Raw genomic sequence first — 16,354 nt, 5'->3', positions numbered from 1 at the left:
CTCTTTCCAGCATTTTATACTCCACGATACCAGGTAGGTGCCAATTTGTTAATCCAGGGGGGAATAAAGCAGACTTTGAAGAACAGGACACTCCTTGAGCACTCAGGCCCTTTCAAAAGAGTCTACATTCTTCTTGTTGCCCCAGTGCACGTCAGCTAGCCCAGTCTCAAAGGTTGTAATCTTTCAGTTGCAGCTGAATGGGTACCAGTTCACCCAAAGATTTTTCTTTCTGTGCCATATCCCTCTGCACACACCAGTTCATTTCTATGCAAAGCAACCCTGCACAACTTCTCAGGACACGGGCATAAGAGCAAGCTTCTCACACAAACTGCTAGCCCAGTCCAGGCAAAGCTCTTTCTCATCCTCATGAGCCAAACCTCACAGTCCATAGTTCTTATTGCACTCAGGTCTTTCAGCTCTGACCAGAACAGTCCATCAAGCTGTACTTACAGCACTGCAAGGCATCTCTTAGGCCAAGGTTTCAAGTCCTTCCACATTCCTCTTGAAAATCAGCTCCAAAAGGCCGAAGCCACACAGTCAGGTGTCTAGCAGCAACCCCACTCCTGGTACCACTTTACTGTTGCAGTCCGGTTCGCATTGCTGGTAGAAATCACCCAACCAACTTCTGGGAAAAAGAGATTTATTTTGGCTTACAGGCTCAAGGGGAAGCTTCACGATGGCAGGGGGAAAACGATGGCATGAGCAGAGGGTGGACATTAACCTCTGGCCAACATAAGATGGACCACAGCAACAGGAGGGTGTGCCAAACACTGGCATGGGGATACTAGCTATAAAGCCCTTAAGCCTGCCCCCAACAATACACTCCCTCCAGGAGGCATTAATTCCCAAATATCCATCAGCTGGGAACCTAGCATTCAGAATACCTAAGTTTATGGGGGACACCTGAATCAAACCACCACAGTCAGGATGAATGATCTTTCTGATATATTCTTTTTTTTTTTTTTTTTTTTTGGTTTTTCGAGGTAGGGTCTCACTCTGGCTCAGGCTGACCTGGAATTTACTACGTAGTCTCAGGGTGGCCTCGAACTCATGGCGATCCTCCTACTTCTGCCTAATACTGCTGAAATACCACAAATCTAATATGTAAGAAACACTAAATTCATCAAATGTTTCTTATTTGGGGTAAGTTACTTAAATTGTTTTTTTTTTCAAGGTAGGGTCTCATTATGGTCCAGGCTGACCTGGAATTAACTCTGTCATCTCAGGGTGGCCTTGAACTCATGATGATCCTCCTACCTCTGCCTCCCGAGTGCTGGGATTAAAGGCGTGCTCCACCACGCCCGGCTAAATTACTTAAATTCTTTATGCCTCAGTTTCCTGATATAAAGGGATTATAATATAATTTAAAGTTTTGAGGCTTGGAATGATATTTATGAAGCATTAAAAATAATGTTTGGGGCTGGAGAGATGGCTTAGCGGTTAAGCACTTGCCTGTGAAGCCTAAGGACCCCGGTTTGAGGCTCGGTTCCCCAGGTCCCACGTTAGCCAGATGCACAAGGGGGCGCACGCGTCTGGAGTTCGTTTGCAGAGGCTGGAAAGCCCTGGCGCGCCCATTCTCTCTGTCTCCCTCTATCTTTCTTTTTCTCTGTGTCTGTCGCTCTCAAATAAATAAATAAATAAATGAACAAAAAAAAAATATTAAAAAAAAATAATGTTTGGCATAGTTTAAATACAACAGAGAAAACTGTATATTCTGTATATGTACATATTGTAAATATAATCTTCAAAATAAGAAATATAACCTTCACAAAATAGTAATGCTTATGGAAACATATTTTTCCATGATTATTTCCATTATTCTGTAGGGTGTGTGTGTGTGTGTGTGTGTGTGTGTGTCCTTTTATTAAATGTTAATTCCCTGACATGGCCACAAGGTGGGAGTGCAGGGACTTTAAAAATGCCAATCTAAGTCCTGTTGGGAGAACATTAGTCCATGAAAAATTACATTTTTGGAGGTTCTACGTGAGCAGAAAAAAATAGGCTTTTTTTTCAGATCTTTCAAAAAAAATCAAAAAAGGTAAAAGAAAAATGTTGCTAGAATTCATACCTGCTGGAAAAATGGTAATGAAGTGACAGATTTCTAGAATGAGGAAATAAAGCTGTGAACCACCTCAGTTAGTATCTTGATTATGTAAATGGATACAATTTGGCTTGAATATGTCTGGCAATGTACTTAAAATTATCTGGAAAAATAGAAAAAGATCCAGGAGAAGAGCATGTTACATGGTTCTTTCTTTAATGTTTTTTAATAGTACATGGACTCATTTCTTAATCTTGAACTTGTTACTATTCCCCCAATTTAAACTTACATTAAATTCAAATACATAGCTGTCGTGTGTGTGTTCGTTTATGTCTTCATTCTTTCAAGTGAGTGATTGTATTCATGGAGATAATGGTGATCCAAAGGTAGAGGTAAGATAGAAAGTGGTTAACATAGTTTTCATGTAAGTTTCCACTAAAGTAATTAATGTTACTACCTTTTGAGAACTTGAGGTCAGTCATAAGAGCACTTGCCTAGCCTGTGCAAAGCCCTAGGTTGTTTGATCCCAGCAATGAAATTTTTTTTCAGTAGAACACTATGTTAATTATTAATGAAAGCTATATACAAAGGTAGATAGAAAAAGAATTGAGGAAATAATCAAGTTGAAATAATGTGTAAGTATCTAGACTAAATTTGAAATGTGTTTAATTCTTAGAATTGAAGCAAATAGGGGTTTGGGAAATGGCTCAATGTGTAAAAGCACTTACTGTGTAAGTACAAGGACCTGAGTTCAATCTCTAGCACCCATGTGACAAGATCACACATGGCTAGAACCAGAGCACTGAAGAGGGTGGAGACAGGAAGATCCCTGGGGCTCATGGCCACCCTAGCCTAATGGAAAAACAGTACAAGTTCCAGGTTCATTGAAAGTCCCTGTCTCAAGGAAATAAGGCAGAAAAGTGATTTCACAGGATATCTCATGTCCTCCTCTGGCCTCTGCACATGTGGACACCGGATGCACACATTTTCTGATACACAACATGTACTATTATTCTTCACACACCAAAAAAATAAAATAAAATAAAAGATGAAGCAAATAGCCATTTTCTCAGTTTGTTTCTAAATAATTCTTTCACAATATTGTTTCCATTTTTTGAAGGTGAATGAAGCTGCTGAATAGGAGCAGGCTGAGGAGAAGATAGGGAGGGAGGACCAAAATAGAAGAAGGGGCAGAGAGACAGAGTACATGCAAGAGAATGAATGAAAATGGACATACATTCCTTTCTGGTTTCGGGGTATTAGACTGAAATGCAGATTGACTTTTTCCAGGCAGAGATATTTTAGTAAAGAGAATTACCAACTTTTTGGTCGATAAAAATTTGAGATGTTTGTTTTCATAGCACTTCTGTGACAGTTAGAGGTAATGACATTAATTAAAACATATTTTTATTTATAAGCAGAGAGAAAATATATGTAGATGTGCCAGGGTCTGTGTCTGCTGCAAACAAATTCCAGATTAATGCACTACTTTGTGCATCTGCCTTCATGTGGGTACAGAGGAATCAAACCCAGGACGTTAGGCTTTGCAGGCAAGTGCCTTAACCATTGAGCCATCTTTCCAACCCCCACATTAATATTGAGTGGGCAGGTAAAGTGACAAAAAGGATAAGCTTCACACTTACCAACAATAAATTTGGGTGTAAATTCTGGTTTGTTTTAGTATTGTTTCTAGTAATTGCTGTACCTTATTAATTAAATAAGTAATAGAAACACCATTTGGGAAAGAAGCATGATGTAAGACTGGCACTTGGAAACCTGAATTTGGAATTTGAGAGTAGCTTAGGGCTGCCATAATGAAACCCTATCTCAAACAATAGCAACCAAAAAATTAATGATGTTTTTAATAACTTTTGTTCAATGCAGAAAATACAGACATGTTTACCAGACACACCTGAAACTGCTTGTTGGGAATTTGATTCTAAGGTAGCTTCTTCACAAAATTTCTCATCAGCTGACAATGGCAAAGCCAAAGAAAATAGAGACTATCAGTTGGCATCTACAAGAAGTTTTTTATCTACAACAGTAGCAAAGGTTGGTTGCTAAAATTTCTAAGATAGTAATAGTTTCTTTTTAATAAAAAGGTTCTGGTATCACAATATATTTAATTTCATACATACACATTTATAAAATAGTTTATTGTGGAGTTAATTTTTTGTGTGGTCATTTACCAAAGCAAAGCCTCTGATATGGGTAAACTGTTTTTTAAAAAATACTTTTATTAATTTGCAAGGAGAAGAGAGAGAGTGAGATGGATGGTAATAGGTACACCAGATGCATGTGCCTCCTTGCATACGTAAGTTGGATAATATCATGTATATTTATCAGGATAAAAGTAGAACTTTTAGCCAGGCGTATGCCTTTAATTCCAGCACTTGGGAGGCAGAGGTAGGAGGATTGCGGTGAGTTCTAGGCCACCCTGAGACTCCATAGTGAATTCCAGGTCAGCCTGGGCTAGAGTGAGACCGTACCTCAAAAAAAAAAAAAAAAAAGTAGAACTTTTTCTTTTGCTCTGGGATCATCAACTGGAAAATGAAACTGAAGAAAGTGCCAGTATCCCACATATGTGTGCAACCCTGTGTGCTTGTGTCACTGTGTGTGCATCTGGCTTATGTGGGATCTGGAGAGTTGAATTTATGCACACTTTTGGAGTTCTTTCCTCGTTTTTCTATAGTGAAAAGTTTATCAGTTTGTCTCTGCTCCTTTAAGTTGAAGTCTTAAGCCTTTCAGAAACAAATGAAGAAATTATTTCCTTAAAATACTTAGGAAGGAGAAAAGTTTTTGTTGATATATGGCTTGTTTTCTTCCACTTTTTCTTTTCTTTCTTTTCCCCCCTCCCTCCCCCCCTCCCTCCCCCCTCCCTCCCCCTCCCTCCCCCCTCCCTCCCCCTCTCTCCCCCCTCCTTCCCTCCCCCCCTCCCTCCCTCCCCCCTCCCCCCCCCCCCCTCCTTCCCCCCCCCACCCCCCCCCCTCCCTCCCCCCCCCCCTCCCTCCCTCCCTCCCTCCCTCCCTCCCTCCCTCCCTCCCTCCCTCCCTCCCTCCCTCCCTCCCTCCCTCCCTCCCTCCCTCCCTCCCTCCCTCCCTCCCTCCCTCCTTTCTTTCTTTCTTTCTTTCTTTCTTTCTTTCTTTCTTTCTTTCTTTTTCAAGGTAGTGTCTCACTGTAGCACAGGCTGACCTGGAATTCACTCTGTATTTTCAGGGTGCCCTCAAAGTCATGGTGATCCTCCTATCTCTCTGCTTCCCGAGTGCTGGGATTAAAGGCATGTGTCACCACCCCTGGCTTCTTCCACCTTTTAAAACAAATCTGTATGAAGGTTCCTCAGACTACTGAATGATCTTGCTGTATTAGGTCTTGGTATATAACTGAAAGGCTTAAGACTTCAGCTTAAAGAAGCAGAGACAGACTGATAAACTTTTCACTATAGAAAAATGAGTAAAGAACTCCAAAAGTGTGCTTATAAACTTGTGAAGGGGTTGGAGAGATGGCTTAGCAGTTAAGGCACTTGCCTGTGAAGCATAGTCAGAGAGCCTGCCTTCCTCTTTCAAAGGTATTTATATTCATAACCTTACAGTTGTGGCTGTTTTTTATTGCAGGTGAACCAGAGGGACAGCTGATTGGTTAGGGCTAGGTGCTGTCTCAGGAATAGGCTAGCCCTGATACCAAGCTCTGGGAGCTGAACTTCATCAGCCACAATATTTAAATCTTATGAAAGACCTCCCTCCCAGGAGGGGTCCTGGTTTTTTTTTTTTTTTTTTTTTTTGTCCTGTGGAAAAATGGGTCTAGCAAACTAGGCAAGAGATAAGAAGTCAGATCATCTTTGATTTCTAGCGAGTACAGACTTTTCTGCCTTTTTCTTATTTTTAAGGGGTCCAGTCACCCTAACTGTACCCCCCTCTCATTCCCCTTTCTTATGAGAAGACACTCTAACTGTTGTTAGAGGACAGGGGGTGGTAGCATCAGATCTTGAACTACTTCAGTCTGAACAGTGGTATAGAAATATGGCAGTTAGGGTGTCTCTCCCAGAGAAGGGAACTATTCTAAAGGATACCGAAAGTGTATTGATGGAGTGCAGGAAGATAGTTTTGGAAGAAAATGTTAGAGAGAAAAAAAAAGTAAGGAGTTAATGAGAAGTGAGCGCACAGGAAACTGGTCACTTTCAGGGTTCCCTTCTTGTGGACTTCTAGGCCTTGGGGAGCATTTGAGGGAAGCCAGTTAGATGGAGTTGGATTGACTGAGGATCATCTGAACATGAACTGGCTGAGATTTTCTTCCAGAAGTGTCCATCATATGGCACAGTAGTGTTTGACATGACCTGAATCTGTTTCTGTACAGTTACCTTCTTGTTGGGACAAAACACTAGACCAGAATTTTCATCATAGCAGAGCAAGTATGGCACAAGCAGAGAGAGGCTGGGCAACAAATCATGCCATATTAGCAGCTGGAAGGTAGTAGCAAAAGTGTGCTTAGTCTTACAGTGGGGTTGACTTGAGGTGGCTTCAACAGACCTCCTCCAGCAAGCCTCTACCTCCTAAATTGCTGCCAGATGTGGATTAAGTATGAGGCTGAATCATGAGCATATAAGGTTATGGGGGACACTTCATATTCAAACTATCACAGACATGATGACTAGTTTTATGTGGTACATGTACCCAGGGCTTTATGCATGCTAGGCAAGCACTCTACTAACTCTGGCCACATTCCCAGCCAGAAATTATTTCTGTGTGTGTATATGGGCATGCATATGCCCCAACATGCGTGTGGAGGTCAGAGGACCATTTGGGCTGTTAGCTCTTGCCTTCTACCTTATTCTGAGGCAGGAACTCTCATTGTTCACTGCTACATATACCAGGTTAGTTGGCCTGTGAGCTTCTGGAGATTCTCTTGTCTCTCTCTTCCATTTCACCATAGGAGCACTGGGTTAGAAATGTGTGCTACCATATCTGGCTTTATGTGGGTTCTGGGAACCTGAACTCTAGTCCTCATGCTTGAAATGCAAGTGCTTTTTAAAAAAAAGTTTTTATGTTCATTTTTATTTATTTGTTTGCGAGTGACAGAGAGAGAAAGAGGCAGGGGGGGGGGGGAGAGAGAAAGAAAGAATGAGCACGCCAGGGCCTCCAGCCACTGCAAACAAACTCCAGACATGTGCGCTCCCTTGTTCATCTGGCTAACATGGGTCCTGGGGAATCGAGCTTCGAATCAGGGTCCTTAGGCTTCATAGGCAAGTGCTTAACCACTAAGCCATTTCTCCAGCCCCAAGATTATTCTACTTAAAAAAAAAACTTATACTATTGGCTTTATTCCCTAAAATTAGATAAAATTTGGACATATTTCCATGAGTTGCTGAGAATTTGTGTTCCGTAGCTGCTGGATGAAATATTCTTTGGACGTCTATTAAGTTTACTTAATCTAGTTTAACCCAGAAGTTTCCTTGTCATTTTTTTTTTTGGGGGGGGTCTGGTTGATCTTTCTGTTAATGATAGTGATGTATTAAAATCATCCACTGTTATTATATCAAATCTGTCTGTCACTTTGTAGTGTTGGTTTTATGAAAGGGAATTCACTATTTGGTGCATATGTATTTATAATCATTTTATCTTCTTGATGTATTGTTCCTCTTACTAATATTCAGTAATTATCCCTTATAAATTTAGCTTGAATTCTTCATCACATACGACTGTAACAACTTTTACCTGTTTTCAGATACCATTTATTTGGAATATCATTTTCCATCCATTGACTTTAGCCCATGTGTTTTTCAGTGAGGTGAATTTCTTTCAGAAAGCAAACATCTTGATTTTTAATCTGTTCAAGTCCATGTCTTTTAATGAGAGAGTTAACACTATTTACATTTAAGATTATTGTGGGAAGTTATGCAATAATTTCTCTTATTCATCTTAGAGGCTTATTAGTTTACTGAATATTTGAGGTTTTTCCTAATTTTCATTTTTAAACTTTTTATTGACACTTTTTATGTGTGTACAAAATGCATTTTGATCATAATCTCCTCCCCATACCTTTTTGTCTCCCCTAGTCTTCTTCAACTCCCCTTTTCTTTCCAACTTTAGTGGGTATAGTAATCTTGGTTAGTGTTTCCAGAGTATGCCATAAATGTGGAATCTTTAAGGGTAATGTAGGTCTAGAGTTCAGAGATGATACTAGGGAAAGCTAAGAGATCTTGTAAACCTGCTGCTTGTTCTTAACAAAAATTCAGTAGTTTTTGTAGTAATCTGTAATTTGTATCCATTACTGTTAGCCATTTTCATTTTTGTTTCAGGGCTTGTAATAGACCATCAGTTCATGTCCAAGCATTTTATTGCTTTTTATTTTTTAAAATTTATTTTTGTTAGTGATAATTTTTATACCTGTACTTAATGCATTTTGATCATATTCATCTCCCATCATCCCCCACTCCTATTGAATTCCTTCCACTTCCCAGCTAGTCCCCCTTCTACGCATATGTCTTTGTGTGTGTGCGTTTTAGTGATCCACTGAGATTGATTAAGGTAGATCACATGAGAATGGGTAGAGTTTATTTACTGGAGCATGTATAATTTACTAGTGGCTATTACTGCAAAAAAAAAGTCTTTACCTTTCCTAGCAACCATTAACTGCTAAGAACTTCTCAGGAGAGGGTAGGGACCTCATGTGCTCCTCCATCATCCATGTTGGAATATTGATGGGCCCAGCTTCTATAGGTCTTGGTGCAGCTAACACCTGCTACTATGAGGTCATGAGTGCTATAACCATGTCATGTTCGGAAGACATTGTTCCATAGCACTCCTCTCCTCCATCCTCTGACTCTTAAATTTTTTTTTTTCTGTCCCTTCTTCCACAATGTTCCTTGAGCTTTGGATGGGGTGATATGGAAGTTTCATTTAGCAGTACGTGCTTTTAAAGTTTCTGCTTTAAGGTCTGTTGTTATTCTGATAGGTTTACCTTTCTAAATAACTTGGGACTTTCCTCATGAAGCTTTCAATATTATTTGTGCTACACATTTGACATTGTAACTATAATGTGTTTTGAAGACTTTCTCTGGTCATGTCTATTTGGAATTCTAAATGCCTCTTGTACTTGCATCTCTATTTCTTTTCTTAGATTTGGGAAATTTTCTGTTACTTCATTGAAAAGGTTTTCTATCTGTTTAATCTATATATTTTAGTTTCCTCCTCTATACCAAAGATTCGTCAGAGGCTTAGTATGCTAGATACATGAAGGTTGTGATCATGAGTGTTTATTTTTGTTTATTGCTATCTAAATACAATAATACCTCAATCTTGTCTTTAAATTTTTTATTTGTTTATTTATTTATTTGAGAGTGACAGACAGAGAAAGAGGCAGAGAGAGAGAGAGAGAGAGAGAGAGAACACATTGCTCATCTGGCTTGTGTGGGTACTAGGGAATCGAGCCTTGAACTGAGGTCCTTAGGCTTCACAGGCAAGTGCTTACCTGATAAGCCATCTCTTCAACCCTTAATCTTATTTTTAATATCTGCTCAGTCTATTTTCCCTCCATTTCTTCCTTACTTTACTCATTTCTTCCCTCTTTTTTTTTTTTTTTTTTTTTTTGGTTTTTCAAGGTAGGGTCTCACTCTAGCCCAGGCTGACCTGGAATTCACTATGTAGTCTCAGGGTGGCCTTGAACTCACCATAATCCTCCTACCTCTGCCTCCCTAGTGCTGGGATTAAAGGCGTGTGCCACCACGTCTGGCCTTTCTTCCCTCTTTTCCTTCCTTTCCCTCTCTCCTTTTCTTCCTTACTTTGTTTGTCTTAGTACTGCTTTCTCTCTTTTATTTATATTTATTTATTTGAGAGAGAGAGAGAGAAAATGTGTGTGCCAGGGTTTCCAGCTACTGCAAACAAATTCCAGGTGCATCTGGCTTACATGGGTCCTGGGGAATTGAACCTGGTTCCTTTGGCTTTGCAGACAAGTGCCTAAACCACTAAGCCATCTGTCCAGCCCTCTTTTTTGACACAGATTTTCACTTTGTAGTTCCCAAGCTTATCCTGGAACTTTTTGTCGCCCTCACACAGGCTATTACTAATGTTCATTGTTGAAGATGCCACTTGTTTCAGTTGCCAGACACTGAGTAATCAAGCTAGAACTGAGCTGGAAGTCTCCCTATTGGCTAGCTCTCACAGTGCTGGAGGGTGCTAAGTAGCCTATTAAGGGAGAAAAGTCTTTAGCTATCTTATCCAGCAGGGGACTCTGTAAGATGGGTATAATCAACTTTTCACTGATTGGATCTGAGGCCTACTGTATAGAAATGAATTTATTTTTGTCTGGACTCTGAAAAGGTAGTCTAAAGCCTATGGCTGAGAAGGTCATATGTCCTTGGGGTGTGGAGGGAAGCTACTAGTATTGTTTGGCTAAATGGGTATGTTGTATACCCATCAAGTTGCCCATTAAATATGCATGTTTATGCCTATAGTTTAGTGCTATTCTTTCTTTCTTTCTTTTCTTTCTTTTTTTTTTTTTTTTTTTTTTTTTGAGGTAGGGTTTTACTCTTAACCAAGGCTGACCTGGAATTTACTATGTAATCTTAGGGTGGCCTTGAATTTATGGGGAATCTCCTACCTCTGCCTCCCAAGTGCTGGGATTAAAGGCATGAGCTACCATCCCAGCTCCAGAAAGACACAGTAATGAGGGATAAATGCTTTCTAGGTTATTTATCGAGTACTGAGAAAATAGATTCTGACCATTTTATTTTATTTTTATAAAAGGTTATATACTCTTCTGTCCCCTCATCCCTGTTCTTATTTCCCTAGAGGCCCTCTTTAGTGTGGTTATTGGTATTCACTGTGGGGTTGTGAAGGCTTCAGTCAGTCTCTGTTGGTGGGAGGGGGAGCAGGGAATGAATAATAGTATCTCAGGGTATTTCTGCCTACTTGTGGCTCTTATAATCTTTCCACCTTCTCTTCAGTAGGGTTTCTAGAGCCATGCCAAGCCTATATAAGCAGTCTGATTTAGTGTTGAGTTCTCTGTAGCCTCTGGATATTTGCTTTGATAGGTTTTGATCAACCACAGTGTCTATCACCATCACCCTGGAACTGGTTGTCAGGCCATCAGTGAAAGCAGTATTCCTAGTGTTGCAGTTTCTCCTGGGCTCTGGCAGATATGGTAGAGGTGGCACATCTTGTGGTAGGCAGTTGTCTATCTTTTCTTGTTGTGTTGATGAGTCTTGAATCTCAGTTTTCTCTGCCATCTGTAAACTAAAACAAATTCTTCAAGAGTGAGAACAGCTTGGATTAAAGGGGATAGGTAGGTATTTGAGAGACTTTTTGGTATGTGTGCGCACTGTACTTATCCAGAGAGCAGTGGGGGCTTCTCTCTGGACTCTTGAGTTTCCTGTTCATGAGATTTTAACTTGGTTCACAGTATAAGATATTAGTTCTTTCTCCACAAAATGGGCCTCATATCCAGGGAGTAGTTGGTTATCCATAAAGGCTGTGTGCCACCATCACACAAGTGTGTACTTCTTGCCTGGCTAGTTGATACCATGGGGCTTGCAGGGAACCCTGCTCATTCATGTTGTTGGTGAGATTGTCTCCCAGCAGCTCCCATAGCACATTCTATCACTATGAGGGCAAGCCAGGAGGAAAATAGTTTTTTTTTTTTTTTTTAGGTACGGTTTTACTGTAGTCCAGGCTGATCTGGCATTTAGTATGTAGTCTCAGGGTAGCCTTGAACTCATGGTGATCCTTCTACCTCTGCCTCCCTAGTACTGGGATTAAAGGCGTGCACCACCACACCTCGCTCTGACCATTTTTTAACCACTATTATTGCTTTCACAAATAAAGGAAGTTTTTAGAACTCTCTAATCTTCCATTTTTGCTGATATCACTAACCCTTTTTTTTTTTTAATTTTTTTTTTTATTTATTTGAGAGCGACAGACACAGAGAGAAAGACAGATAGAGGGAGACAGAGAGAATGGGCGCGCCAGGGCTTCCAGCCTCTGCAAACGAACTCCAGACGCGTGCGCCCCCTTGTGCATCTGGCTAACGTGGGACCTGGGGAACCGAGCCTCGAACCGGGGTCCTTAGGCATCATAGGCAAGCGCTTAACCGCTAAGCCATCTCTCCAGCCCTATCACTAACCCTTTTAACGATACTTTTTTAAATGATAAAATCCATATTATAGGATATGGAATGCTAAATGTTGACTGATATGAATTACTTAACCAACCAAAATAAACATGTTTTCTCACAGAGAAACAAGGAGTTCTGTGGAGAGAGCAAAGTTCATTTATTTTGTTTTTAATTTGGTTAGAAAAATTAAAGACAGAATGTTAGCTGGGTATGGTGGCACACGCCTTTAATCCCAGCACTTGGGAAGCAGAGGTAGGAGGATCGCCATGAGTTTGAGGCCATCCTGAGACTACATAGTGAGTTCCAGGTTAGCCTGGGCTAGAGCAAGACTCTGCCTCAAAAAAAAAAAACAACAAGAAAAAGAAAGTTGCTGAAGGTTTCTAGAAGCTCCACTTTTCTGTTATTTTCTGCAATAAATCAAAGGGAAAGACAGTGACATTCTAGTATTGGACCTTTTTGAAGAAAGGTATTTCTTAGGTCAAAAACACCAGAATTGGGCTGGAGGGGTGGCTTTAGTGGTTAAGTCGCTTGCCTGTAAAGCCAAACGACCCAGGTTCAATTTCCCAGGAACCACATAAGCCAGATGCACAAGGTGGTGCATGCATCTGGAGTTTGTTTGCAGTGGGTAGAGGACCTGACATGCCCATTCTCTCTCTTTCTTTCTCTATCAAATAAATAAAAATATTTGTAAAATGTCGAAATTAAATTTATGTCAACCAGGTTCAATTCCCCAGGACCCATGTAAGCCAGATGCACAAGGGGGCGTATGCATCTGGAGTTCATTTACAGTGGCTGGAGGCCTTGGCACACCCATTATCTGTCTCTCTCTCAAATAAATAAAGAAAAATATTTTTAAAAAGAAAAAAAAATGTCTAAAATTTCTACCTATTTGCTAAAAATGGGTATTTATTGTTAAAGACTTATATTATCTTGAAATGTATGATCTAGAACTGGCTGTGTTGTTCAGGATGCCTAGAACTCATGATTATCCTTCTTTAGCTTCCTAAGTGAACTATATAGATCATAATACTGCATCCAGCTCTTAACGTATTTTTTGTTTTCTTCTAGGAATATATTGTGAAAACACCAACTAAAATAAAAATACAGCAAAGAGAAAACAATTATATACCTGTGGAAGGAAGTAATAAAAAAAGAAAAACAATCTTTGAATTTGACATTAATTCAGATAGTTCAGAACCTACTGATCTATTGGTAAAAATATTATAAATAAATAATTAACATTTTAACTTAATATGTTATTTATTTTATTTGTTGATTTAAATGTATAGCATATGTACATAGTACTTACCATTGAAATAAATGAAATGCAATAAAAACTCTTTTAACACCTTTTGAAAGAAATTAAGGTTCAAAAAAATTCCCTTTAAATTCTAGAAAATAATATTTTAAATTACATGGTATGTCACAGTTGGAATATTAAATGACTTATCATTGTCTTGCTTTCCAGTAAAATATTAGGGAGTTTTAATTATATTGATATAATATAATATAACATAATGGTGGAGGTAATTATTTTTAATCTTGCCATTCTTAATCTTGTTATTCAAGGGCCCCTCTATTTTTTTATATTATTTATTACTGTTTTTATTTTACATCACATATTAGTTAATTTTTACATTAAAATTTTGGTCAACAACTGTAACATATCTATCATTCTTAAGGAGTAATGTAATAAGAATAAAATGTTTTAAAAAGCTTCTTCTAGCCGGGTGTGGTGGTGCTCGCCTTTAATCCTAGCACTTGGGAGGCAGAGGTAGAAGGATCACCGTGAGTTCAAGGCCACCCTGAGAGTCCATAGTGAATTCCAGGTCAGCCTGAGCAAGAGTGAGACCCTACCTCAAAAAAACCAAAAAAAAAAAAAAAAACCAAAAAACCCCTACTTCTAATAACTTAAAATTATGTTTACTCCCCATTCACACATATTTTGTAAAGGCATGATAATGATAAAATTAATTAGCTGAAATTAACTAAACTCAGAGTGATTTGATTTAACACTGATTAAGTGTTTCACACTAAATGGAGCAATAAGCCCAAAGTCCTTAGTAGTAAAATTCCAATTAAAGCCATTTGTTTCATTATGTCCACTTATAACTAAAAGATCTTTTGAGCTTTTTTGTTTTGTTTTGTTTTTCAAAGTAGGGTCTCACTCTAGCCCAGGCTGACTTGAAATTCACTCTGTATTCTCAGGGTGGCCTCAAACTCACAGCAATCCTCCTACCTCTGCCTCCCAGTGCTGGGATCAAAGACATGTGCCACCATGCCTGGTTTATGAGCTTTTTTTGTTCCTGCTTGAGAGCCTCGGTTTTTTTTTGGAGGTAGGGTCTCACTCTAGCTCAGGCTGACCTGGAATTCACTATGTAGTCTCAGAGTGGCCTTGAACTCATGGTGATCCTCCTACCTCTGCCTCCCTAGTGCTGGGAGTAAAGAAAGGCGTGTGCCACCATACCTGGCTGAGAGCCTCAAGTTTTATTTGTCCTAGAAAAATAATGAGTACTAGTTGAAATCTTAAAATCCTTTTATTGAAGTCAATTTCCCTACCTCAGAATCATTTTATTTATAGTCCCTACTCCAGAAGTGCTACACAACTTTATTCCAGAATCCCTTTGTTTTATAGATAATGATTAACATATTAATGATTCAACTGTGAACTAGGGCTTAGTTTAAACACTTTAAACATAACATAGTTCATTAAATTATTCAATAACATGGTTCAATAAATCCTGTGGAAGTATAGAGAATATTGCTGTTTGTACTTTACAGTTGAGGAAACTCAGCCACACCAAGTATCTTTTATAAGATCACATAATAAGGCATGCAGCCAATGGATACAAACAGCTTGGTGTCAGCCCACATAAATCATTATATTTACTAACTTCCAGTGAAAACTTCAGTCCAGGTGTATAACAATGTAATAAGAATTGCTAGAAAGACGATGGGTTTTTGGAATTAAACATTCCAGTGTTGTAAGCCCTGTTATTTTTCTAGCCAAGGTAAATTTAGTACAGTTTCTTAGCTGCTGTGAGATTCAAAGTGATTCAAAATTATTTTATTTCCATCTTTTAAAGGAGCATTTTATTGACTAGAAAAGGTCAGTGATAAAGTGTATGAGTGGCGCCTTGACTTTGATATCCAGCACTGCCAAACAACCCCAAATTTAAATAAATAAATAGACAAGCAATATATTAAAAAGTGCTGAGTTTAACCTTGGGAAGATGGTAGAGCAGGATGTACAAGGACTCTTATCTCTCCTTTTTAGCAATTACGCTGGTATACACTAAATGAAGTAACTATTTTAGAACTCTGAAAACTTACTTCAATGCTTGTAATTTACAGAGGAAATCTTATGTTGCAAATTGCTTAATTTAGATCAATTTCAACCTTAAGCTTTGCAGTGCCTAAGGATAATCCCCCAACCCACAGACCTGTAGCAGGTAGCCAAACTCATGTGTCTGTTGGAGCTTGCTGGTACCAGGTGTGCAATAAGGACTTTGCTTTCTAAATATCAGGTTCAAGTGTTAAAAGACCCATTTTTTCTTCTTTTTCCTCCCTCTTCCTCTCTACATTCCTTTTCCCTTCATTTGACTCTTGATTCTTTTCATTGCTGTGATGATGGTAGCCTCAACATTATAATTTTATTTTATTTTTTCTGTCAGAGCTTGGTTTCAGATGAAGAGCTATCAAGCAAACTTTACAGTAATGATAGTCCACCAACATCTCATCTTTTGGTCAATGCGTCAAAACAGGTAGTTTTAAAATTTTATTTCAGAAAACAAGTTTTAGAAGCTTTCTTTTCAAAAACAATTAAAATATGATTGCATTTTATTTTGTATTTAGACTCCTATATCTCTGTCAACCTGTGCATCTTTCCGGAAGTATGGAGCTCTGAGAAAAACACGAGAGGACCGTTGGGCTACAATTGCTAAACTGGATAGAAGAAGAAAATTAAAGGAAGCAGAAAAATTATTTGCTTAATTTCATAAAACAATATGATTATAGAATCTAATAGCATTAAATTTATCATTAACTTTTTTATTATTTTCCAAAGTGCTAAAATTTATCTGGAAATTCAGATTTGGATATTTGTAGAAATAATTGTGGTTATGCTATTACTGTTTTGGCCTAAATGTGAAGTAACCATACTACATGAGACTTCCTGGGATAATTATGTTTATTTCCTTTTATTTGCAT

At 38.9% G+C, this 16,354-nt stretch overlaps 1 protein-coding gene across 1 annotated transcript in view; it reads left to right on the top strand.

Annotated features, from left to right (window-relative positions):
• Sycp1 (synaptonemal complex protein 1) overlaps positions 1–16,138 on the top strand; it is a 130,565-nt gene extending 114,427 nt beyond the window's left edge. Inside the window, exons 29-32 of the mRNA XM_004667535.2 lie at positions 3,926–4,093; positions 13,214–13,357; positions 15,820–15,909; positions 16,001–16,138. Coding sequence (XP_004667592.2) covers positions 3,926–4,093; positions 13,214–13,357; positions 15,820–15,909; positions 16,001–16,138 — 540 coding nt within the window. The remainder of the gene's footprint in view (positions 1–3,925; positions 4,094–13,213; positions 13,358–15,819; positions 15,910–16,000) is intronic.
• Positions 16,139–16,354: the final 216 nt, after the last annotated feature.

The sequence above is a fragment of the Jaculus jaculus genome, chromosome 19 (assembly GCF_020740685.1).
Source record: "Jaculus jaculus isolate mJacJac1 chromosome 19, mJacJac1.mat.Y.cur, whole genome shotgun sequence".
Lineage (NCBI taxonomy): Eukaryota > Metazoa > Chordata > Mammalia > Rodentia > Dipodidae > Jaculus > Jaculus jaculus.
Note: the sequence above shows the minus strand (reverse complement) of the source record. Positions and strands in the feature narration are given on the sequence as shown.